This window comes from Typopeltis vanoorti, chromosome 10, assembly GCF_054136105.1.
Source record: "Typopeltis vanoorti isolate ZY-2024b chromosome 10, IOZ_Tvanoo_1.0, whole genome shotgun sequence".
NCBI lineage: Eukaryota > Metazoa > Arthropoda > Arachnida > Uropygi > Thelyphonidae > Typopeltis > Typopeltis vanoorti.
This window is the reverse complement of record NC_143558.1, coordinates 73,631,143-73,658,832: the sequence shown is the minus strand read 5'-3', so window position 1 is coordinate 73,658,832 and position 27,690 is coordinate 73,631,143. Positions and strand designations below refer to the sequence as shown.

Below are 27,690 nucleotides of genomic sequence, written 5' to 3'. Positions count from 1 at the left end.
GGAAGTTGATATAAAATTTATAAAGATAACTTAACAGAGAGTTAGCTAATATCTTTGCAAGTAAACTAGTAGTTTAATAAGTTGAATTTGTAAGCGGAGAGTAAATAAGATTGTGAGTCAAAGAAGTTAATTAGTGTTAAAGTAAATAGGTTATAATTTATGCTAAAGATTTTATAAATGGATAGAGAAAGCAATCTCCCTAATGTTTAAATTCATGTATATTTCATAGTAATGTAAAAAAATTGTTTTGTTCTTTTTGTTAAAAGAGTGTTGCCTGTTTGTTTATTTCTACACCTGCACTGTTCCTAAATAAAACGGACTTGTGAGCGGGAAACTAAGTGATATAGCCGAAGCGTAAAGTTAAGTAAAAGAATATACCACGACTGTTTGTGTAAAGTTTTATTGAAGGAATTTGTGTTAGAGAGAGAAATCTGTCGGCCGTATTATTGAGTTTTATGCTTATTAAATGATATTAGTGGCGCAGTCTAAATCAAATAAATTTTCTAGTATCTCAGGCATAATACTTGTAGTGTGAAGGGTAGATAAACATAGTACGTAATCATAAAAGGAAGAAAGATTCAGAGAGAGAAAGTGCGCACAGCTAAATTAGAATAATGGCATATAAAGATATAGATTATATATAAGGTATAGAGAAAAAATAAAGACACTTAAATTAAAGAGAAATTAACAGCATATGATTACAATGGCACAGCAGCGACAGAATAAAATCCACAGTAGTTAAAATAAGTAATAGTGGATTGGAACAGTTTTGGAAATAAAGAACAGGCAAATATATAGAAAGTGTATGTATATATATATATATATATATATATATATATATATATATTTAGTGTAAGAAATTTTTTTAAGTACCATGAATGAAACAGCAGTAACTCAGAAGCCAGTAGTACTAACAAGATGGGGGATGTAGAATTTTTTAGAACTGTAAATCCTCACCTCATAATCCCTCAATTCTCTGGAGAGGACCACGATGATGTGTTGTCTGTCTTCAAGTTTGCAGAAGAGCTAAGGAACACCGGAAACTGGTTGGACTTCCAATTTCTAATAATACTTAGGAATAAACTGATTGGAAGGGCCAAGAATTTTTTGTATTCCTCTCCCATCTTGAGAGACACTTTGGAATACAATAAATGCAAGGTTACCCTAATATCTCAGTTTTCCAAAGTTAAAAGCGTGGATTCAAACCTGTGGAGGCTCCAAAAATGTAAACAAGAGAAGAAAGAATCCATCACTGATTATTACAACAGGCTGCTCACCTTAGCTAATATCATTATCGTGTCCAGTGATGAAAAGAGTCACTTTGATTGGGCAGTCTTCAACCAGTTCAGGTTAGGAGTCAGAGAAGAATATAAAGAGACAGCATATAAAAGGAAGATAAATAATTTAGAAGAATGCTATCAGGCCATAAAAGAAAAAGCAGAAAGGCTGGGCGATTTTCATCCTGACTCTAGTGCCAGCCAGATACACATTACAGAGGTGACAGACCAAAAAACTGAGATTAAGAAAGAGTAAAATAAAGGCAATCCTAAAGAAAAAAGTAAACAGAAAGAAGCAAAAGAGGAAAATAAGGCCACAGAAATAAATAACATAGACCACAACAAATTGAATGCTGCAGAGTCTATTAATATGGAGGAAGTACGCACTTTCATTAGACAAGAAGTTGAACGGCTACAATAGCCTATTATGGACTGTCTTGAAGCTGTACTAAGCAGCTAGCGGCAGTAACAGAAGGGACCTCTGAATCAACTATACCTCAATTAGAGAGGATGGAATAAAAGACAGGAGGGAACCTCCCAGATGTTTTAGTTGCAATAAGATTGGACACATGGCTCGCAACTGCTTTAAAGATAAAAGACCCTCCAACAGAAATAAGAGACGCGAGTCAAATTTCGGGCACCCTCATCATAATTATGCAAACCAACCATGGAGAGGAGAGAACACCCATGGAAGTGTAAAATGATCATATTGGGAAGGTACAAGGATCGTATGGTGACGTATTATTAGATACTGGTTCCCACGTCTCAATCATAACTGAAGATTTTTTTTTAGAGGAATAAAATCCAAGATAGGAGAGGTATTACTAAGCTAAAGCGACCAATCCGATTATCGGGACTTTCATCTTCTGTGTTTCACGTAACCAAGAAAGTTAGGGTAAAAATTAACTTGCCAGAATTTAATTTATGTATTTAAAAAGAGTTGTTGGTCCTTCCCTGGACACCTCACACAAGAGCACAGATTATCCTAGGAACTAACTTTCTAGAGAAATACAGGTTCTCATGCGACTTCTCTAGAAATGAAATATGCCTAATGGGTAGAAAGCGGTATAGTAAAGGGAATTGTAAATTTAAAAATAGAGTTGAGAAATCTCATGAAATGAGAAAGCAGAATAAAAAAAATGTCCAGTTGACTGAAAGAGGTAACGAAATGTCTCGAAAAATCATACTGATCCTTCAATAGCTTCAACATCCGAAAGTAACAGTCAGTCTGAGACTTACTTCATCTTGAACGTAAAATTAGGTAATGATCAGAACGTAAAAAAAAAAAAGAAATTAAGGGAGGGTAATTAAAAGGTTGTGAAAGTAAACATTATAGAGAAAAGTAGTAATGAAATTTACTGCCCAGACAGAAATTTTAGTGAAAATAACACACGGGGCAACTGCTCCCAGTTAGAAAAGGGGGGGAGAAAAGGAAAATTGAAATTTTGATCAGAGAGACAGGGAAAATTCTTTACCTGATCCCCCAACTGTTAGGGGTACTGAACAAGTAAAAGGGGGGGGGGGAGAGACCTTTCACATCTCGAGTGTCAAGGTGGCGGCAAATGAGACGGAAGTTTTAGAGGCCACAAATAAAAATATAAAGAATGTGATAGAAGTGAACACATTAGAAAAAAATGATAGTGAATGTCACCGACCAGGCAACTGGGAAATTAGGAGGAGAGCAGGTTGTCATAAAGAGGTAAATTGCCCGAGGGATAGTAAAGATCACGAATCACAGCATCAGTCATACCCAAAAGAGCCCACAGGTCAGGCTGATTGCGTTCCCTGCTCAAAGTTAAATAACAAACCTGAGTATAGTCCAACCCAGAGAATATATGACCCATGACACAGAAACATTGTATTTCAAAATTTTTATCCATTTTCATGGCTTAAAAATTTTTCATCAACGTTGGCCTTTGTAAAAACTTGGTGTAGCTTAAAAATTATCAAAGCGCTTTACATCAATTTTTACATAGGTCAAGTCCCATGAGAATGTTGTAAAAATAACTTGTTTGTCTCTGTATATTTTGTACTAGATATTTTTGTAAATAATTTGGTATTTTTGTATATTTTGTACTAGATATTTTTGTAAATTTGTCTCTGTATATTTTGTACTAGATATTTTTGAAAATTATTAAAGGAGTATAACTGTATATACTCCTTTAATAAGAATATCACACATAAAAAATTCAGCCCATTTCAAAGCCAGCATAGAAAACCTTACATTCCAACATACTGACATAAATGGTCAGTTTTGACGTCTCCTCCTAATTCATAAATGTCCCACTCAAAGAAACCTTTAAGTGGGACATTTATGAATTCGAGCTAATTCATAAATTTTAGCTTGGATTCGAGCTAATCCAAGCTAAATTTCCTCCCGATATCTCAGCCCTATTTCAGTTCACTATGAACTCAGGCTATTTCGTTTGTCAAGGAAAATTCTACAAACAAATACAGGGGAGAGCCATGGGTTCACCACTTTCCCCACCCTTGGCCAACTTTTTTATGGAGACTTTTGAAGAGAAGGCCTTAAACTCTGCCCCACAGATACCAGCCATATGGCTTCACTACATTGATGATGTGTTCGCTATCACATGGCTCTGATGCACTCCTCTCCTTCCTAACACACTTAAACCACCAACACCCCAGAATCAAGTTCACCCTGGAAAAGGAGAAAAACAACAGCCTTTATTACAACAACATTTCTAAGACACACTAACAGCATAACATTTCTTAGACACACTAGTCACCCACCAGCCTGATGAAATTCTGGTTTTCTCAGTTTACAGAAAACACACCCATACAGGCAGATATATTCACCAACAACCCCCCCCCCACACACACACACAAAACAATATGGAGTTATTATGACACTACACAACAGGGCTAAACTTATCTGTTCAAATGACAATGCTCTAACTACTGAACTAAACCACATCCTCAACACTTTCTCAGCCAATGGCTACCCCCCCCCCCAAAAAAATCCAAAAAATACTTACACCAGTTAACCACAACCCCCCCCCCATCCTTCACAACAAGGATTATTCTAAATCCATCACCATTCCCTACATCCGAGGCACCTTGGAAAAATTTACCAAAATCCTAAAAAAACATAACCTGACCTCTTGTTACAGACCATATAAAAAATTAGCATCCCTTATCCGCTCCACTCTAGACCAACCACCTCCATTAGACCTACCTGGTGTATACCAGGTCCCTTGCAGCTGTAAGCTGCCCTATTTTGGCCAAAACAGGCAGGACAACGAATATCAGAATTTCAGAACACAAAGACTACATCCAATTTCACGAGTGCAGCCACTCTGGTCTTGCAGACCATGCTCTGGATACTCGCCACAGAATACGGTGGAAGAAAGCCATGGTTATACACCGTAGTAAATTCAAATTCGAAAGGCTATTCGTGGAATCAGCCTCAGCCCTAAGAAACATGCCAAACCTCAACAAATTTGGTTGCAAGAGACTGCCCCAAATTTGAGAGACTTACATCAGAAGACCTTCAGCCCCGCCAGCCGAGAATACTTACATAGCCCCGCTGGGGGGGGGGGGCACCATTAGAACATTTAGGAGAAACAACAATTTCCTGCTTCGTCCTCAGTTACTGTGTGTAGTGCCTGCATGCACGTCTTTATTTTAAGTTCCTGTGAAAATGGCAATATGATGTTGCTGAAATATTGGAATATAGATTAAAGTTTAATTTTAATTTATATCATTTGTACATTGTAAATTCCTGAAGTAATTTAATAAGCATGTAACGTGTAACCAACGTCTAAGCCTTTCTACAAGAATAACCAGTTCTGGCACCTGCTTGATCTGCCTCTTGGTTGAAGAGTTTAACCCAATAAAAATTTGTTAATAGGGACAGATGGAATATCCACACGTTTCCCATAGGAATGTTTAGCTGAAGGGCTAAACCTTTCATACGTTTGTATGACTTCAGTCTCAGCTCAGGAATACTTCCATTCCTGTGGTGTAAGTTTTGCAAGTTTTTTCACTCACTCACAAGGCAGTGAATGAGTGGAATAGTTTGCCTTTAGAGATAGTGAGTGCATCTAGTTTGAATGAATTTAAGGGAAAGTATGACACCTGATTTAAGAGATGTATAGCCTCCAGGGCCTCCTTATCCATCAGGCTAAATGGACTATAGCCCAGGGGTGGCATTGAACCAAGGGTGCTTAAGAACTGAGTATGTTGAAATTTTTTTTAAAAAAATTTAAATTAGAATTTTTTTAAGCTTTTTTCTGTTGTGTGTATTTTTATAAATACAAGTAAACTACATTTGTTATATTATAAATATTGTTGAATTAAATAAAAATGTGCAATGTCGATATATTTTAAAATAAAATTTTTTGCAATGAAAATTATTTGATTAATTATATGTATTATTTAATTATTTCTCAATCCAATGTGATTAAGGTGCCAAATGTTTTTAGCCCAGGGCACTCAAACTTTAAGATGGTCCTGATAGCCTCCCTCATTGAGTACTTGACTCCCTGTAACTCTCAGATAATAATAATATAAGATTCCATGTACTTGTAGCAACACTTACATTGGACAGGCTAGAAGAAGTTTTGTCATCCATAAAAAAGAACTGTTGGGTGAAACTGATTATAACAGGAAAGAAAAACATTACCTCAATTCACACACACATTTTCTCAGAACATCATGAAATGGATTGGCCTTCTGCCTTGACACCTTATCAAGAAAACAGTCTCTTTTTCATGGACATAGGTAATATGATCATATGGAACCTTAAACAGGAACCAGGGCCTTATTCTTCATGACATTTATAATTTTTATTATTATTATTATTATTCCTGACACCTCCAAGGAGTCCGAAGACTCATCGTGGGAGGACACCTACAGCTGTCTCAACCACTACACTGAACCTCTACTACGAATCATCTCCATCAACGCCATCTACCGGCCACCATTTGGAAGTCTCTCATATGTCTTTATAACTTATCAGATCTCACTTATGTCAGCAACAATCTAAAGACCTTATGCAACAATGAACATTTCATACCATATGCCAAATAATGTGTGTGACTAATCTGTGTTATTATTAGTTATCTATTTGAATACAACTGCTGTTAGAGGTATTCAGATTTTTTGTATATTCTCTAGCATGTTTATCTTCCTGATGAAGTATTACATATGATATACAGAAAAACATGTTGACGTTTTGTTTCTTACTATAATAAATCTACAAGTAAAATCCTCAAACATAGTTTCTACCTGTTGTCCTCATGGTTTCACTTCAAATCCATTTATAAGTATTGCTATTATGATGGTGTGCTAATTATATACTGCGATACTTAATATGCTCATATTTTTATCAAGTCATTATATGTTATATTTCTAATGTTTATTAATGCTTCACTTTTTTTTTTTTCATTTGATAGGGTTTATTATTGTTTATGGAAACACAATTGAAGCTTATTGCTGTATTTTTGGTCTGTTAAATATTGGAGTTCCAGGACTACGGATAGCATTTGTAAAATCTGTACCAGGACCTTGGGTATGTATGTTCTTATATGTATGGATGGATGAATTTGTTATGAGTATAGGTTCTTAACCAGTATATGATTAATGCAATGTAATAGTGAATGCAGAAAAATCAACTAAAAGTTGATATATATACTTAAAAATACTTTATGGTATATTTAAGTAGCCAACATTAGTTGTTATATCTTATCCCTTTATGTTGAAAAAAACCTTCTTGTGTGGAGGTAATCAAGTCTACCCTCTCAGAATAGTGGGTTTATCAGCCTTCATAAAAGAGAAGGGAGAAAACCAGAGGCCATCCCCGGAAGTTATGTAAGATTGTTGGTGAGGAGTAGATTTTTTACAAGGAGAATTGTCATGGAATGCATTACCAGAATGTGTTGTTAATGCAAGGAATGTCAAGATTTTAAGATTCTATAAGATAAATATGTTATCAGTAATGAACCTCCCAGGATGAGTCTGCTAACTCCATGGATGGTGCAATAATACTAATAAATAACATGCACATGAACTGAGAACATGTGCAGTTTTCAGATATAATGTATACATCTTTGCTATAATCTAACAGTGAATTAACTTCCTCCTCTTTCCTTAAACAAATCTTTGATATCTGTCAGATGCATTCTGGTATGGTGAAATACAATAAATACATATTACAGTAAAACATTGTTATGGTAAAATAATGCATTCATATCAGAGAACTAGATTACCATAGAGACCAAAGTGAAAGAAGATCAGTAATTATTCTAACTATTACTGTTTAGGTAGAATCTAAAAGAATCTGCTTTCATTATGGTAAATGAAAATTACGATTATTATTATTATTACGGGCAGCTCCAAGGAGTCCTTAGACTCATCGAGGGAGGCCCAACATCATGTCAAGAACAACTATTCAACATTCACACAATATCTATCATACTTCACCTTGAACTCATTTACAGTCATGGCACCCACAACAAACTCTGGCAGCTTATTCCACTCATTTACCACTCTCCAAGTAAAAAACCTAGCTCTAACACCCTTGCTAACCACACTCTTACCAAGCTTCCATGGATGGCCCTAGTCCTCCCACTACCAATCCTATTCTCAAAAATATCTTCTGAATTAATCTTATAGAAACCCTTCAGTAATTTGAATGTCTCAATCATATCACCCATTTTTCGACTATCAACCAATTTCTGCAGCCCACAAATCTTCAACCTGTTCTCGTAAAGTTCATTCCATAGTCCTGCTATTATCTTGGTCACTCGTCTCTGGATCCTCTCCACCTCCTCCCCATCGAGAAGAAACCCTGGTGCCCATATCTGGGTAGTCTAGATGGGGTCTTATCAAGGCTCGATACAGAGGAACAATAACCTGTTTGTCTCTGCTTGTATCAAGATTAGCAGCAGTATTTTTCAGCAACCAAGTGATTTGATGAGCTGATTTAGCCACTTTTGCAATGTGCCCCCTAAACTTCAACTCCCTTCACCAACACTCCAATCCCTAGCCTCATCAATCTCCTGAAGTACAGTTCCACCAATGTGATATACTGCTGCTAATCTTTTCACTCCAAAATGCATAACCTTAAACTTTGCCACATTAAATTGACATCCATTTTCCTTAGCCCAGTCTTCCAAACTATCCAAATCATCTTGCAAAATTTTGACTTCCTCTGCACTCATTGTTGCTCTACCCCAACTTTGCATCATCAGCAAAAAAAGTGAACACTTCCTCTCAGATCCTCTATATTGTTAATGAACAAAATTGAAAAGTAGTGGTTCAAGAACAGAACCCTGCAACACACCACTAGTCACAGGCCGTCTTTTGGACTCTACTCCTGAATAAACCACTCTCTGACATCTCTCCATTAACCTCCCTCCTATTCATCTCACCAACACTATATTCATCTCCATATGCTGCAGTTTACTAATTAGAATTCCATGTGGTATCCTGTCAAAGGCCTTAGCAAGGTCCAGTATGATCACTTTAAACCCATCACCCTTATCCAGTTCAGCAGTCACTGAAAACGTGAGCAAGTTCCTGAGGCATGATCTACCCTTCACAAAACCATGTTATCCCCCATACAGTATCCCATTTTCATCTATCCAATCCTGTATTTTTTTTTTTTTTGACTATTTTCTCCAAGACCTTGACACAATTCCTGATATGCTGATCGGCCAGTAATTTTCAACAGCAGTCTTGGAACCTCCTTTATGCAGTGGAACTATTTTCCCCTCTTTCCATCCCCTTGGGACTTACCCAGACCCAAGACTCAAATTAAGCAAAATGGTCAAAGGCACTGACAATTCTTTAGCCGCTTCTCGTACGACACGAGCTGGTATACTGTCTCCAATCCTGCAGATGAATTGACATTGAGGTTTTGTAATAGACTATTCACCTGCACTTCATTCACCACAATTCCCATATAAGCTGTTTGTTCTTCCATTTCTGCAATGTCACCACACGGATGATATACTCTTGCAAAGTGCTCACTCGGTAATACTACTATATCAACTGATTCGATTACCTCCCTACCATCGGCATTCTTTAATATCAATCTGCCGTATAAAGTTTTTCTTTTACTTGCAACATATCAAAAAAAACTGTTTAGGATTCTCTTTAGCCTGCATGGCTAATGTTCTTTCATAATCCACTTTTGCTTTTCTTACCACACTTGTTACTCTTCTGGCCTGCCCTTTACCGCACTTAATGTGCCTGCAGGTCACCTTTCTCCTTAAATTTTCTCCACAGTTGTTTCTTTTTTTTCAGCTCAAGCTTAATGGTGTTATTTATCCATTTAATCCCTACTTGATTTATTATTCGGATTCTAGGTATACAGTCAGCCATGCCTCCTGCAAACACTTCTTAACTGCCTCCCATGCACTATCAACATCCAGCCCTTGCAGTTTTACATGCCATGGCACTGAAACAATCAAACTCCTAAGCTTGTCATACTTACCAGCCCGATAATTCCGATAATTTAAGACCCTATGATCACTCTCACCAATTGGTGGCAATGTTGGTCATATTCGTTACAGTCAGATCCTCAGATGCAATTACTAGGTCAAGCACTCTCTGACCCCTAGTATTTTCCATTACATGCTGTCGCAGATAGTTATCCCTTAATAACCGCATAAAATCCAATTCCTCCCTTCAATCAATGCTACCATAGTTGAAATCTCCCATAATAATTACCCTCCTTCCACTAATTTCTTCTATTTGCTTATGCATACTATCTCCACATCTTTTCCATCACATGGTCGATAGCAGCACCCAATTGTATATTTTGTTCTGCTAGCCTCAGTCTCACACCAAATGGCCTCAAATGTGCTCTTTTCTCTATCCTGCAATTCAGCTTCTATTCTCCTTGGCTGCAGCTCATCAGCTATCATCATTAATACTCCTCCTCCCATTTTATTTTCCCTGTCATTCCTGAACACAATCCCACTACCTATATCATCTTCAGTCAGCCATGTTTCACTAATGCCAATAACCTGTGGTCTGGAAGTGCCAACCAAGACCAAAAATTCTTCTTTCTTGTTCCTAATACTCCTAGCATGAATACATGAATTGCAGACCTCCATTGGCCCCATTCCTACCTTGATGCCTTATACTAACTATCCCATTCTGATTTGTTGGCCTCCTTATTCGCTCGGGAATATTATACTCATTCATACACTCAACTGTCTCCCTAAGGTCTACATATCTACTCCCCCCCCCCTCAATAAATCTAGTGTCCCTGATTTTGCACATCCACATAATTTCAACAACACTTTTTCAAGTCTCCTTACACTGAATCCATTGAAATGCAAACCATCCATCTTATATAGATCCTTTCGCCCATCGAACTCACACCACACGTCGACAAATTCTGCACCACTCGTCATGTATAACCCATGCATAAAGTCATTTGCAATTATGGCCCTCCTTCTAAACACTTCACTGTCATACCGCGGTATGATTTTGTCAAAATTCTCTACTATCGCACCTCGTACTAACAAATCTCCATACAGTACTCGCTCCTTCATTTTGTTTACGTTCACAATCATACTCTTATTTTTCCTATCATACTTTTTTTTTTTTTTATTGGCTGGTACAGACATTTGTGCATACGCTCCAGCTGCCGCTTTGCTCTATGTATCGCTCTGCTCAACAGCACGATCTCACTCATTGCATCTATCTCATCTTTTTTATTATCTGTTAAACCATTAATTTGCTCTGTATTAATGCCTTCATTCACACTTTCTACATTCACGCTCTCACAGCTCTCTGGTACAACCTCGCAATTTCTTATCATATCACTATTTTCTACATTCTGAAATTTGACAAAAATATCACACACACGACCTGAAACACACTTTAATTCCTCATTTTCCTTACATTTTCTGCATACATTCACTCCACTGTCATCATCTAACCATACTCCAACAGCTCTCCGCAACCCATACATTTCACAGATAGTACACTGAATAATCGCCTTTATGTTACCATTATTGAACAAAGATGGCTAACCATTATTACTAGCCACCATTTTTCTTCTTACTGGAGCCATGTGCTATCGTATCTTATCGAATTAATAATTGAAACAACACCAAATTACACATTAAGATACGAAGAGCAAACAAAACTACGTAATATTCAAGCAAAATTGTCAATGATAACTTGAGAACTAAGAACATGTGCAGTTTTCGGATATAATGTATACATCTTTGCTATAATCTAACAGTGAATTAACTTCCTTCTCTTTCCTTAAACAAATCTTTGATATCTGTCAAATGCATTCTGGTATGGTGAAATACAATAAATACATATTACAGTAAAACATTGTTATGGTATGCATTTTTGATTGCATTTTTGAAAATTACGGAGACAATTACCGTGTTTGAATAAAAACTTTAGTTTAATATAACTAAAATCTACATTCGACATTTCGACCTTTATGTGAAGGTCATCTTCTGGAGCATACAACTATACACAGAGAACAAGCTACACTACAATCAAACTGGTTTGTTAAAGATGCTGACCAACTGCTGAAACAATTTGAAAGTTTATTTTTCACTTGGTTAGAGTATAATAAAATTAGTTTAATCCTTTATCCAAGTGTGAGCAAACAAAGTTTGCGCCTGAAGTATCTTCAGGACTAGGGTAAGGTGATACAACACCAGGGCAACTCATTGCAAAGGTGGAGAAAGCTACCAACACTCCTATCTCAGTATCTCCTATAATGCAAAACACATCTCCATGCGGATATGTCTAATGTTACGCATTAAGGGAAGGGCCACTACCCAGACTAGTTTCGACCTTTATTGAGGTCTCTTCAGTGGGAGCCAGGCCCTAGTGGAGATACCAGGCAGAAGCATTAGCAGATCATCTCCACCTATAGGAGTTGCCAAATGGTGTGCCACCCTTTTTTAATAAATTACTCTGGATTTAGAGAAAGATGTTGAAAGTTTATTTTTCACTTGGTTAGAGTATAATAAAATTAGTTTAATCCTTTATCCAAGTGTGAGCAAACAAAGTTTGCGCCTGAAGTATCTTCAGGACTAGGGTAAGGTGATCACCTTAAAGGAAATTTAAGTAAGCCTGTGAAATCCTGATAAACTACCCAAATATCAACACCAAAGATGGCATGAAAATTACAAGGATCTGGATTGCACATATTCAGCCTACCTAATATATAAGATCCAGCATAAGTCAGGACTCTAGCCACTTCAGCTTGTATTAGAAACCATTCCATACCAACTGGCTGGAATGTACAAGTATAATCATGATGTTAATATATGTATATAGATAGATACTTGTTGTTATGCCCAATGTAGTTCTACAACCAACAGATAGCACTAATAATAGGACTCTAGCGTTGATGTATAATTTTTTTATTATTTTTTTTCCACCAGAGGTCAGGCCAACAATTGTTGCAGCGGTTGGTCAGCATCTTTAACAAACCAGTTTGATTGTAGTGTAGTTTGTTCTCAGTGCATATAGTTGTATGCTCCAGAAGATGACCTTGACACAAAGGTCGAAATGTCGAATGTAGATTTTAGTTATATTAAAATAAAGTTTTTATTCAAACACGGTAGTTGTCTCCATAATTTGCAAAAGTGCATTCGGATCACCATGTAAGCTTAAAAGAAAGGATTGTTATGGTAAAATAATGCATTCATATCAGTGAACTAGATTACCGTAGAGACCGAACTGAAAGAAGATCAGTAATCTTTCTAACTATTACTGTTTAATTAACTAGGCATCTCTTAGAAGCCAAGACTCATTGTGGGAGGTACACATTAACATTATTCACACAGTACCAGTCATACTTCTTCATATACTCATTCGCTCACAGCACCAACAGCTACCCTAAAAACTCAATTCTACTCACTCATCACTCTCAAAAAAAAAAACTAGTCCTAAATCTGTGCAAACTCTACTTTTATTTGACTTCCAGGGGTGGCTTTGTTGTTCTTTTCCATCCAGTAAAGTATTAAAAAATTTTACCTTCATCTATTCTATAAAACCTCTTTATAAACTTATATGTTTCTATTTATTTTCCTCAATTCTGCTGTCCAACAAATTTTTTTGTAACCCACAACTTTCAGTCTAAGTTCATGGGAAGTCTTCCATAGGCACCATCTTGATTTCCTTCCTCTTGATCATCTGTATCACTTCATTTTCAAAGAAGTCCAAGTGATGAAATCTGAGAGCTGTAGACCAGCTGTAGTCATCTATCAAACCTATGTGGAACTTTAATGAAAATAAACAATTTACTACCTAAATTCATTATTTACATAGCAACGTTTCACCAGCTCAAGTTAACATTATCAAAGGCATTTTAATGACACACTCAGAAGACCAAGAATGAAGTGACCTTCAGAAAAAGGATATTCATTTTGTGGAGACTGACAGTAGTGCTCTCCAGTGATCAGTGATTACTGCTATTGAGAAGTTAGAGTTGTGTGCCAAAAATTGTATAGTATTCCAATTGCAGTTCACTGGCGTTCTGTAGAACACGAGCCTTTCCAGGAACAGTCTCAATTTGAAATAGGATCTCGATGGTAGCTTGGCTTCCTTCCACCTGATGAGATAGTCTCTATACATTGGCTACAGACCATTCCTGACATTCTGTGAGACAGTGGCTGGAGAGAAAATCTTTGACTGAGGGGTTCATCATTTGGCTGAAATGTCCATTTGGGACAATGTCAAGAATTTAGAGGTGTTTTTGTTACACTACCCTAAATATAAGAGTATTATTTTATTCTAAGGTTGGACAGACTGAGGATTTTATTGATTTAGTTGCTGAGAAGATGTAAAGTAATGTCTTGAGGGAAGGCTTCAGATAAATATAAGTACAAGAAGGGATTTCTGGTCATGATTGTCAAAGGTATGGCTGATAAATATAAAATGTGAGCAAGTTACTGAGACACAACCTACCGTTCACAAAACCATGTTGCCCCCCCCCCATATAGTATCACATTTCGGTTTATCCATCCCTGTATTTTTCCCTTGATTAACTTCTCCAGTATCTTGACTATGACTCTTCATATGCTGATAAGTTGGTAATTTGCTAATCTTGGAGTCGCCTTTATGCGGTGGAACTATTTTCTCCTCTTTCTATCCTCTTGAGACTAACTCAGAGTGGATACTTAGATTAAACAAAGTGATCAAAGACACTGCCAATTCTCTAGCACCTTCTCATAAAACTTGAGGCGAGAGTGATGGAAGGAAACGATGAGAGAATGAATGAAACTGGAAATGGCATAATGCAGGAATCGAAAGTGGAAAAAATCGAAAGAATAAATGATAGCGAAAGTCGTACACATGTTGGACCGAAAGTACGGAAGCACAGAAGGATGAATGAGAGTGAAAATGAGAAGAGGGTGTCGAGAGTTAGAAAATTAGAAAGAATGAATGATAGAGAAAATGTGATGCAAGATTCGGATGTTGAATTGGATTGGATGAGGAAAGAGATGAAATGAATGCAGAATGAAATTAAGAAAATTCGGGTACAAACTATTAAAACTAATCATGATGGCACAAAAGAGTTAACGAAAGATGAGCGAGTGGCATTATATGATGACTCCATTATTAAAGGTGTGCTGAATGATAGGATGCACATGGTATGTTTTACAGGCAGTAAAATGAGTAGAGTGATTGAGGCATTGGATATGAGGATGGAATGAGTAAAAGAGTTGATGGTTTTAATCAGCACAAATGATTTGACAGAGGACAAAGAGCAAATCAGAATGGATGTCAGGAGGCTGCTTAGAACGATAAAAGAGAATGGTGTGACAGGAAAGGTCAGCATGTTGCCTACCTATGAGTGTGGTGAGATGAGGCGAAGAGCAAGGATTATGAATGATATGCTGGCTGAAATGTGTGAGGAGTTTGGAGTGCAGTTTGTTAATGTGTGGAATGAGTTTGAAGGAAGAAGTTAACTGTATGGGGGCGATGGACTGCATTTGAGTGGTTATGGTGTGAGTCGCTTGGAGAGACTGCTGCTGGAAGGTAGAGAAGTGAGTAGAGTGAGAGAGAATGAATCAGATCAAGTGGGAAGTGATGTGGAAGAGCAGGAGAGTAAGACAGGAGAGATTGAAGAGGTGGTGATGAATGAGGAAGTCAGTGGTATGAGTATAGAAAATGAGAGAATGGGTGTGCAAGAGGAGCACGGAAACAGAGAGGCTCAGTGTGGACAAGGGTACACAGCATGAGAAAGGTGGATGCTACGAGAGGAGGTGAGAGCATGTATAAACAGGAAAGAAATGGGATGACCTGGGATCAAGAGGAAACAGTTGGAATTGAAAAGGGTTTTAAAATGAATAAGCAGAAAGGGAAATGGCCCCAGTCGAGCATGGAGAGATCCCATTGAGTGAGTGGTATCAGTGAAACTAGCTGTAGATCCAGAAATGAGCTGTTGTGTTTGTATACCAATGCTAGAAGTATAAGAAACAAGGCAGATGAAATGGTTACATCAATTGCATCTGTTCACGCAAACATTGTCGGAATAAGTGAGACATGGTTGGAAGAGGACGACATCCTGACAGGAATAGGGATGGAAGGGAATGATGTGTTTCGTGAGGATAGAAGGGGTAAAAAGGGAGAGGGAGTGCTATTGATGATAGAGAAAGAGTTATGTCCATACAAAGTAGAGATAATGCAAGAGGGAAATAGTACCAGTGGTTTTGAGGCAGTATGGTGTGAGATAGAGATGAATGGAATCAAATACTTGGTTGGATGTTGTTATAGACTAGGTAATGTGGATGGTGGCGATAATGAAATGTATAATCAAATTAGTCAAGCAAATAAGAAAAGGGTGATCATTATGGGTGATTTTAATTATGGCAATATAGACTGGAATGATGAAATAGCAACTGGAAGTAAATAAAATTAGTTTCTTGAGTTTTTGAGGGATAAGTACCTCAGACAGCATGTAACAGATGGCATGCGGGATTGATGGTCTTGGATTTGGTCATCTCATCAGAGGATGTAATTATAAATGAGGTGTCAAATCATCCAACAATTGGTGAGAGTGACCATGAGGTGATTACCTGGGTGGTTGACAGCAGTGTAAGGACCTCTATGAGAAAAGGGTATATGTGGAACTACGGGGGGGGGGGGGGGGGGGGGGGGGGGTAATTATGAAGAACTCAGGAGACAACTTGCGGGTGTAGCATGAATGAAGAGCTAGCTGGAAAAGAGATGATCAATGCAGCTTGGGGGATTTTCAAAAATTATCTAGTAGATGCAGTGTCTAAGTGTATTCCAAGGGTGAGAAGGTTAAATAAGGTAGGTGTGAGATGGATGAATAATGAGATTAAGCATGCAATACAGAGATAGAGGGCATTGTGCAGACAGCATAAGAGAAGTGGAAATAACCAATTCTATGAGGTCTACAAAGACCAGGCAAGGACGGTGACTTGAGGGTAGTTAAAGAGAGGTAGAACAGAAGTTAGCTAATGAAGCCAAAAAATATCCTAAGGAGTTCTTTCGATATGTAGCCAGGAAGGTGACTTGGTTGGTGAGGGTAGCTAAAGAGAAGTAGAACAGAAGTTAGCTAATGAAGCCAAAAAGAATCCTATGGAGTTCTTTCGATATGTAGCCAGCAAAAGAAAGAATGATTATGGAAGGATGACATTGATAGGAGAAAATCTTTTAATGCCAGCTGTTGCAGAATGTGTGGCGGAGATACTTAATGACCAGTTCATAAAAGTCTTTCAATCTTGTGAATGTGACTTCATGGAGAGATTGGGAGCAGTAGATGACGGGGAGGAAAGACTGACCATAAGTGAGCAAGAGGTATATGGGGAGTTGAGTAAACTAGATATTAATAAGGCTGTGGGATTTGATAATATATTGCCACTTATTCTGAAGGAATCTTCCAGGGAGTTGACACCTGTCTTGACATATTTTTTTCAATACTAGTCTTGCACTTGGTCAGGTCCCTAAGGAGTGGAAGGAGGGCAAGATTGTGCCACTTCATAAAGGAGGTGATAGAACTCAAGCATCAAACTATAGGCCTGTCTGTGTGTCGGTTGTTGTGGTTGTTGTTGGAGACGCTTGTGAGAACTAGGATCCAGAATTGGGTTGACAGCAATGCTATTATCTTTGATGGACAGCATGGATTTGCTGAAGGGAGGTGATGTTTTAGTAATCTATCCTTTCTTTTAAACTTATACGGTGATCCGAATGCATTTTTGAAAATTATTGAGACAACTACCGTGTTTGAATAAAAACTTTAGTTTAATATAACTAAAACCTACATTCGGCTTTTCGAACTTTATGGCAAGGTCATCTTCTGGAGCATACAACTATGCACGGAAAACAAGCTACACCACAATCAAACTGGTTTGTTAAAGATACTGACCAACTGCTGCAACAATTGTTGGCCTGACCTCTGGTGGAAAAAAAATAATAAAATTATACATCAACACTAGAGTCTTATTATTAGTGTTATCTGTTGGTTGTAGAAATACATTTGGCGAAACAACAAGTATCTATCTATATACATATATTAACATCATGATTATACTTGTACATTTCAGCCAGTTGGTATGGAATGGTTTCCAATACTAGCTGAAGATTGGCTAGAGTCCTGACTTATGCTGGATCTTATATATTAGGTAGGCTGAATGTGTGCAATCCAGATCCTTGGAATTTTCATGCCATTTTTGTTGTTGATATTTGGGTGGTTTATCAGGATTTCGCAGGCTTCCTTAAATTTCCTTTCATAGCAGGTTTTTGTGTGGTGTAAAGAGCTGGTGATTTTCCAGTTGATTTGGTGTAAGGCATTGAGCGCGTGGTCTGAGAGGCCTACTTCACCATAATGGTTATATTTAATGTTTCTAATGTGTTCTTTCTTGCGTCTAGGGATTGTCCGTCCTGTTTTCACCAATGTACAGTAAGTTACAGGTGCAGTGGATGCAATTGACTCCAGGATGTGCTAATGGAAGGAGAGGATCCTTAGAGGAGTTGAATATGATTTTAAGTTTAGTGGGTAGTTTAAAGGTGGCATTGAGGTTGTAATGTTGTAGGATTCTGTTGATTTTTTCTGATAACCCTTTAATGTATGGGATGGCTATGGTTTTACTGTAATCTAGATTCATTTTGTTGTTGTTTTATGGAGTATTTTATTAATAGTATTTTTGTTATAGCCATTATTTATGAATGTGTTGCCTATGATTTTTAGTTCTTGTTTCAGGGTTTGCTGGTTAGAGCAAATTGCTGTAACTCTGTTTTTAAGGGTGTTAATGACTCCATATTTTTGTGATGGGTGGTTGTATGAATTAGCATGCATGTATTGGCCAGTGTGTGTTAGTTTTCAGTAGACCGTGAAAGGTAGACTACCTGAAGGAAGACGTGTGACTAGTGTGTCTAGGAACGGGAGCGATTTTCGATTTCGATGGTGAATTGTATGCGTTCGTGTTGTTTGTTCAGGTGGCTAAGGAATGTGCTTGGCGTTTGTTGCCCGTTTTATTTTCGGGATCCCATTTATTCTGGGGGTGCGGGTGTAGTGGGGTTTGAGTTTTTTAACCGTGTCTGTTGGCCAAGAAGTGACGAACTTTAGTAATTTCTCTGTTTTATCCTTTATCCTTTTTGTTGGGTTATAATTTACCAGCTTATATGTGTTGTTATCAGCTACTAGTTGATTCATTTGAAGTATGTATGTTGAGCAAATTGTGTAGCTCTGTTTTTAAGGGTTTTAATGACTCCATATTTTTATGATGGATGGTGGTATGAATTAGCATGTATTATCAATATACGTACTTCAAATGAATCAACTAGTAGTTGATAACAGCACATATAAGCTGGTAAATTATAACCCAACAAAAAGGATAAATGATAAAACAGAGAAACTACTCAAGTCGTCACTTCTTGGCCACCAGACACGGTTAAAAATCTCAAACCGCACTATGCCTTTCCCTCCCCCCAGAATATATGGGGTCTCGAAAATACACAAACAAAATGTGCCCCCTTCGACCAATCGTAGAAGGAATAGACAGTCTCAATTACCACTTAGCCAAGATATTAGCGGCAACACTCAAGGATGTGGTAGGCCATTCCCCTGCCTACATAAAAAACACACAACACTTTATTATTATTATTATTATTATTTGACACCTCCAGGGAGCACAAAGACTCATCAAGATAGAGTGTGCCAACAGCATCGAACGATTGGACCCCTTCCAACTGCTAACCGCGCTCAAAATTACTTAACTGAACCATTAGTAGCAGAGGCTCTACCAATCGACCAACCTTTGCCGGCATAAACAAAATGAAAAACATAACACTGAACAAAAATGACTTATTAGTCAGTTTCGAATTTTCTGCCCTTTTCACTAATGTCCCCATCAATGACACAATTCTCCTACTACAGAACAAATTTCCGCCCAACATTACGGCCCTCTTTGCCCACGTACTACAGTCCAGTTACTTTGTGTGGCAAAACAAATTTTACCTACAGAAAGAAGTTACAGCCATGGCTCACCACTATCTCCCCCCAATTGCTAACTTCTACATGGAAACCTTTGAGCAAAGGGCTCTTGATTCTGCCACGCTACGACTGACTGTCTAGCTTAGATATGTTGACGACGTGTTCGCGATCTGGCCGCACGGGCAACAAACGCTAAACACATTCCTTAGCCACCTGAACAAACAACACGAACACATACAATTCACCATCTAAATCGAAAATCAAAATTCGCTCCCGTTCCTAGACACACTAGTCACATGTCTTCCTTCAGGCAGTCTATCCTTCATGGTCTACCGAAAACTGACACACATTGGCCAATACATACATGCTAATTCATACCACCACCCATCACAAAAATATGGAGTCATTAACACCCTTAAAAACAGAGCTACAACAATTTGCTCTAACCAGCAAGCCCTGAAACAAGAACTAAAAATCATAGGCAACACATTCATAAATAATGGCTATAACAAAAATACTATTAATAAAATACTCCATAAAACAACAACAAAAACGAATCTAGATTACAGTAAAACCATAGCAATCCCATACATTAAAGGGTTATCAGAAAAAATCAACAGAATCCTACAACATTACAACCTCAATGCCACCTTTAAACTACCCACTAAACTTAAAATCATATTCAACTCCTCTAAGGATCCTCTCCTTCCATTAGCACATCCTGGAGTCAATTGCATCCGCTGCACCTGTAACTTACTGTACATTGGTGAAAACAGGACGGACAATCCTAGACGCAAGAAAGAACACATTAGAAACATTAAATATAACCATTATGGTGAAGTAGGCCTCTCAGACCACGCGCTCAACGCCTTACACCAAATCAACTGGAAAAGCACCAGCTCTTTACACCACACAAAAACCTGCTATGAAAGGAAATTTAAGGAAGCCTGCGAAATCCTGATAAACCACCCAAATATCAACAACAAAAATGGCATGAAAATTCCAAGGATCTGGATTGCACACATTCAGCCTTACCTAATATATAAGATCCAGCATAAGTCAGGACTCTAGCCAATCTTCAGCTAGTATTAGAAACCATTCCATACCAACTGGCTGGAATGTACAAGTATAATCATGATGTTAATATATGTATATAGATAGATACTTGTTGTTATGCCAATGTAGTTCTACAACCAACAGATAACACTAATAATAGGACTCTAACGTTGATGTATAATGTTTTTATTATTTTTTTCCACCAGAGGTCAGGCCAACAATCGTTGCAGCGGTTGGTCAGTATCTTTAATAAACCAGTTTGATTGTAATGTAGTGTAGCTTGTTTTCTGTGTATAGTTGTATGCTCCAGAAGATGACCTTGACATAAAGGTCGAAACGTCGAATGTAGCTTTTAGTTATATTAAACTAAAGTTTTTATTCAAACACAGTAGTTGTCTGCATAATTTTCAAAAATGCTTTTAGTAATCTACTTACTTATTACAATAAAGTGACTGCTTCCTTGGACAGAGGAGAAGGATACACAGTAATATACTTAGATTTCACAAAGGATTTTGATAGAATACCTCATGATAAAATGATAGTCAAACTAGAGCAGATGGGGTTGGATATTAGATTAATGCATTGGATTGGAGACTGGCTGTCTGATAGGTATCGACAAGTTGTGTATGGGGGAGCGATAATCCAGGAAAAGAAAAGTCACTAGTGGAGTGCCTCAGGGGTCTCTTTTGGGGCCATTACATGTTTATCTTGTAAAGTAAATATATAGGTGAAGCTTTGGATTGAGATATTCAGTTATTTGCAGATGATGCAAAGTTGGGACGAACCATGTTGAGTAGTGAAGATGTTGTGGCCTTAAAAGAAGACTTGAATAAATTGAATGATTGGGCACGGAAATTGAGATGTGAGTTCAATGTTGCAAAATGTAAGGTTTTAAAATTTGGAGAACAAAGATGGAATACAGAATTTATTGCTTTATGCTTGGTGAGGAGGATATATTGTTGGAGGTGGAAGAAATAAGAGATCTTGGGGTGATAATGGATAAGGATCTGAAATTTAGGGGACACATTGCCAAACTTGTGAAGACAACACAGAGGCTTCTGATGCTGAGGACATTGATGTCTAGAAGTAGGAGATTCTTGTTCCGTTGTATAAGACTTTGATTAGGTTACACATGAACTATTGTGCCCAGATTTGGTACTGAAGGTTGAATGTCGAGCATGAGGAAAGATTGAAAAGATGTAATTTGCAGAGTCTGGTGGACAGGAGGAAGAAGGGGGGAGATATGAAAGAGACCTACAAGTTGGTAATGGGTTGTTATAGGATCAATGCTGGAGAAGTTAGAAAATAGTGGGAGATCGGGGGAGAACCAGAGGTCATCCCTGGAAACTGTATAAAGAGGGTGTGAGTAGGGGAGTGAGGGAGCAGGTTTTTTTCGTGCAGAGTTGTGAATGATTGGAATGCCTTGTCTGAGAGTGTGATTTCTGTAAGGAGTTTGAATGTGTTCAAGGCACGGTATGATGAGCTGTGTGTGTGTGTGTGTGATAAAAGGACCTCCCAGATGAGTCCATGACTCCATGAGGTCTTGGAGTAATAATAATAATAATAACTTGAACTTGTATACCATCTAATCCCATAACTGTATTCACATCAAAGTTTGTTAATATATTATGCACCTCCAGTTCATTTATCTCAATTTCTATATAAGCATTTCTTCTCTTTTTACTGCAATATCTCCACCTGGATGATATGCTCTTGCAAAGTGTTCACTTAGTAATGTTTTCTGATTCAGTTACCTCCCTATCATTGATATTCATTAAAATTAGTCTTTCATAATTATTCTTCCTTTTACTTGCAACATTCTCGAAGAACTCTTTAGGATTATTTCTGGTCTGTACTGCTAGCATGCTTGCTGCTCATCTTTCTGCTCGAATTCCCTTTACAATTTTTTCTTTTTTGGTAGCTCCTGCTTAATGATAGTATTCATCTATTTAACTCCCACTTGATTTATTCTTCCTACTCTAAGTATACAGTCTGCTATTCCTTTGCTCAAATGCTCCTTTATGACTTCCTATGAAGTATCAACATCCAGCCCTTACAGTTTCACATGTCATGGGCACTAATATATAGCCATCTTCTCCCAGGTCAAGGGCATATGATCAGGCTCACCAGTTTTTGCAATGTAGTCAGATTGGATATAGAAAAATCTCTGATGCAAGTACTAGATCTAGCACATAGGTTCCCAAAGTGGGCGGTACCGCTCCCCCCCCCCAGTGGGCGCTGAAGCCTTCTAGGGGTGCTATAGTGGGATCAGAAGCATTTGGGGGCATTCAGGTGGTCTAGGGTTCAGTGGCTCTTTATAGAAGAAATTAATAATACATATTTAAAAATTAATTATTTTCGTGATTTTGCAATTAGATAATCGTTTAAAATTTAAATATTGAATTTTAATTCATCTTATGCCCATCTTACACGATAAATTTTTTATCAATTTTCTGTTTCAATTATTTAATCATTTGAAAATTTACCATGTCAGATAGAAATAGATGTCAATTTTCTGGCAATGAGAAAATTGAACGTGTCATACAGGATATTTTAACTTCTATTTTTTATATACTTAAAAAATTTATTCATTTTTTGCTATTGTAAAAATTGATTGTGCCATACAATCTTTAGTCTATCCATGCAGCAGACGAGTCTTAACTAGTAGTATGTTGGTCAACTATTACATAGGTAATTCACTCAATTCAGCATGTTTTGACAGGAATATGGGTGCTTTCAGTGACTTGTTCAAAGCACGAGTACGATGGTATCGCAAACAAGTCAATGCATGCAAGTCGATTCAGGCTAGATTTCAAATCTATAAATACCAGTGGTTTAGGAATAAGTTTCATTATTTTTTGTGTGCTTTGCCAACAATCATCAGTCGAAAGTGTGATAGATAAGTGGAGTCATACAAAGTGTAAATTAAATCTTTTATTTTGTGAATATTTTTGCAAATTTTTTACTTCATTATGTCCGAATATAAGAAGAAATGTCGACAGTACAGTATTGAGTATTTGAAATATGGTTTTATTCAGTCTCAAATATTTGAATATGGTTTTATTCAAACTGTTATAATGGGCGCGTTACAAAATTTATGTCTTGCAACGTGGGCGGTGGCCCGAAAAAGTTTGGCAACCTATGCATCTTCAATCCCCTAGTACATTCCATCACATGCTACTTCAGATAATTATGCCTTAGTAATTGCATAAATTCCATTTCTTTTCATCTTCCAATTTATGTTCCCATAGTTGAAGTTCCAATAATTACCCACTCTTCATTCATTGAGCTTATTTGCCAATGCATTCTATCCCCATCATCTTTTCCAGCCTCTGGTCTATAGAAGCATCCAATTGTATATTTTGTTCTGCTGGCTGTGTGGTGTCATGAGGCTATCTGACACCAGATAACTTTAAATGTGCCCTTTTCATTGGCCTGCAGTTGCCCTTCTACTCTCTTACTCTCTTTAGTTGCAGTTCACCAGCTGTCATCAATAATACTCCTCCCCCGCTCCATTTTTTTCTCTCTATCTTCCCTGAACACACTATATCCTTCACATTCTATCCCACTAACTATATCATCTTCTTTCAGCCATGTCTCACTAATACCAATAATCTTTTTTGAGGATGAACTGACCAATGCCCACGACACTTCCCTCTTGTTCCGAATGCTCCTGGCATTAGCAGACATAATGTGCAAAAATCCCTTAGGCCCACTGCTGTCCTGATGTTTTATACTAACTATGCCATTCTGGTTTGTTACCAGTGATATTAACTTAGGCATTTTATGCACGTTCTAACATTCAACTGCCTCACTGGTATCTGTGTACCTGCTCAACAGCCCCCCTCCCCTCTCTAAAAGCATGGTTTCATGATTTTGCACCTCCAATCTCGCTTCATTCAGTACTAATTTTTCTTGACTCTGAACATCAAATCCATTCAGATGTGAACTACGTCCATCATATATAACTCCTTTCATCCATCAAACTCTCTCCACACATCCACAAAATCCACGTCATTCCTTCTGTATTGCCTATGCATTGATTCATTCACTATCCTGGCCCTTCTTTTCAGCTCAGATCTGTCATATCTCAGCACCAGATTCATTGTCTTTATTTTATCATTCTTTTCTTCTGTCAATTTCAATAATTTTTGCATCCTCCCTCATACCATACTTTCCTCCTTTCAAATCATTTGTCCCAGCAAAACAATCAACTCTTTCACTATAAAGTGAAAGAGTTAATTGTAAAGTCATTCTATTTGGACCCAGGAAGCATTTTTCCTTCACTCTCTCTCTTGCCAAGTATGCCTCTTATAATAAAATCACTGTACAAAACTCTCTCCTTAATTTTTCCTTCTCTCCTAGTGAAATCATTTATTATTATTATTATTATTCAGGCCTCCATGGAGTCAAAAGACTCATCGTGGGAGGTCCACCCCCCCAAGAAACACATAGTCTATCATACCACTCCTTAAACTCATTGACCGTTCTCGCTCTCACCACTCCATCAGGCAATGCATTCCATGGTTCAACCACCTTCCATGCAAAGAAACCACTCTTCACCCTCTTGCTCACAGTTTCCTTTCATAACTTCCAGGGGTGGCCTCTTGTCATCACTAGTTATAATTATGTGACACCTCCAGGGAGTCCGAAGACCCATCGAGGGAGAGTGTGCCAACAGCATCAAACGATTGAACTCCTTCCAACTACTAACCGCGCTCAAACTTGCTTAACTCTTTGCAAGCCATTAGTAGCAGAGGTGCTGCCAATTGAGCAACCTTTGCTGGCATTCCTAAATTTTTCTATTTATTTCCTCTTGCTTTTTTTTTCTTCTTCACCAAAGAGCCGAATATGATGGGCTTACTTCCAAGTTACTGGTTAGATGAGTACAGATACTTAAGGATTAGTTGAGGAATACATCTCTTGTATACAATTAGTGAGGATATCTTTGAGACCAAAAACCATTTTGATATTTAAGTTGTTCAAGATTTTTCTGATGTCTCTCTGATAGAAGGCTACAGGATTACATAATGTAGCACACTGTTTCTGGTACAGTCAAAGATGGTTGGATAGGAGTTGAAAGGGAAGAATTATACTTGGAAGTCAGTTTTGCCCTTAGGTGTTGCTGATGAGACCTCAATAAGATCAAAACCAGTCTAGGTAGTGGCCCTTCCCATAATGTATAGCATTATATATATATGTCTGTAAGGATATGTGAATTGTATTATGGTATACTAAGGTAAGTGATGCGAAGTCAGTAGCCTCTATATACGAGTTGTCCTATCATGAAGTTACTTCATGCAAACTTTGTTTGCTTATACTTGGATAAAGGATGAAACTTAGAATATAATTTCTTGGCATCTTTAATTTATAATATAACCAAGTGGAAAAACTTTTAACATCAGATCCATTATTCCTCTTTATAAGATTCTGATATGTCCATATCTGAACTGTTGTACGCAGATTTGGTCACCGTAGTTTCTTGGAGATGTGAAGGTGGTTGAGAGGATTCAAGAGGGTGAGTAACCAAGATGGTTGTGGACCTGTGAAAAGTTCCTTACAAGTATAGATTGAAAATTTGTGGGTTTACAAAAATTGGCAGATAGAAGGAAAAGAAGCGACATGATAGAAACATTCAAGCTGCCAAAAAGGATTTTATAGACTGGAGGTAGCAGAACATTTTCAGTGTATGGCACAGGTGGTGACAGAACAAGAGGTCATTATTGGAAGTTGAATAAAGTTACAGATAGCATGAAAGTGAGATCTAGATTTGTTCTACAAGGGTGATGAAAGAGTGGAATGGGTTGCCTGTGGTGGCTGTCAGTTCTTTGTCAGTGAATCAGTTTAAGGAGAGGTATGATAGGCACTATACTTCCATAGTGAAATTTTGGTTAAGTCATGGGAGGTGTGATAATGGTATATTGTGAATGATGTTTCTTGGCCTCCTGTGATGAATCTTTGGACTCCATGGAGATACCTGTTAACAGTAATAATAATAATGCTAACTGACATGATAAGAAGTTCAGTAATGGAAGAACATCTTGTAACCATAGATTTAAATATTACATTAGAACTAATATCTAAAAACCAAAGAATGAACATAATATCATGTTGGAGGCTTAATGGATTGTATACAGCACTCAGAAAGAATTAAAACAGAATTTAATACTTCCTATATTTTGTCTCAGTCACTGAGACATCTTCCGGGATTACAAAAAAAACGAATGTAATATATACACAAATACCGCACAATACTAAGCCAACCACGTGGGTGACTCTAAAGTCCTATCTACACGGAGCGCCCTCTATGGGCAGATGTAGGTGGAAATGTAAGGTGGGATCTCTGATGATTAGTGTTTCCCAAATCTTAGGAAGCTTCATGCAACCATATTTATTTAGATTTGGTTGATTTCTGAGAGCTGCTGCAGATTCTAAAAATAGTCTCTTTTTTTTGGAATTTACTGTGGTGGAGCATGGTGTTTTTTTTCCAGGAGATCCTGTGGGTTGTATCCAAACCATGGTCAGCCAGGCCTGACTAACCATAGTCAGATGTATGACTTGTATTCCTCTAGGCAGATGATTGCTGATCAGCCTGTCTGTTCAAAGTAGGCCTACTTTCAGGAACAGGGTACTTTATAAACTCCAGGCACTGAGAGAGGACGGAGTTGATCTTTTGTAGAACGGATAAGGGTAACAAATTTGCAGTGCGGCTTAAATGCTATGTGTAGGTTGTACTTTTTTAAAATCTTGGCTATTTTTTTCCGATGTGCCATGGATGTAGGGTATGGTGATGGCATTTCTAAACTCTTTCTGAAGAGATGACTGGGGTATAGGGGAGGAACTGATTATTTTTTAATACTATGATCACTGTAGCCATTAGAGAGGAAGCTTCGAAGAAATGCCCTTGCAACCGAGCTCAACCACATACAC

General features: G+C 37.7%; 1 protein-coding gene across 1 annotated transcript in view; it reads left to right on the top strand.

Moving 5' to 3' along the window:
• Positions 1-27,690, top strand: part of LOC150102509 (cilia- and flagella-associated protein 61-like) — a 509,206-nt gene that overhangs the window by 194,116 nt on the left and 287,400 nt on the right. Inside the window, exon 9 of the mRNA XM_090399377.1 lies at positions 6,698-6,813. Within this exon, the coding sequence (XP_090255503.1) occupies positions 6,698-6,813 (116 nt within the window). The remainder of the gene's footprint in view (positions 1-6,697; positions 6,814-27,690) is intronic.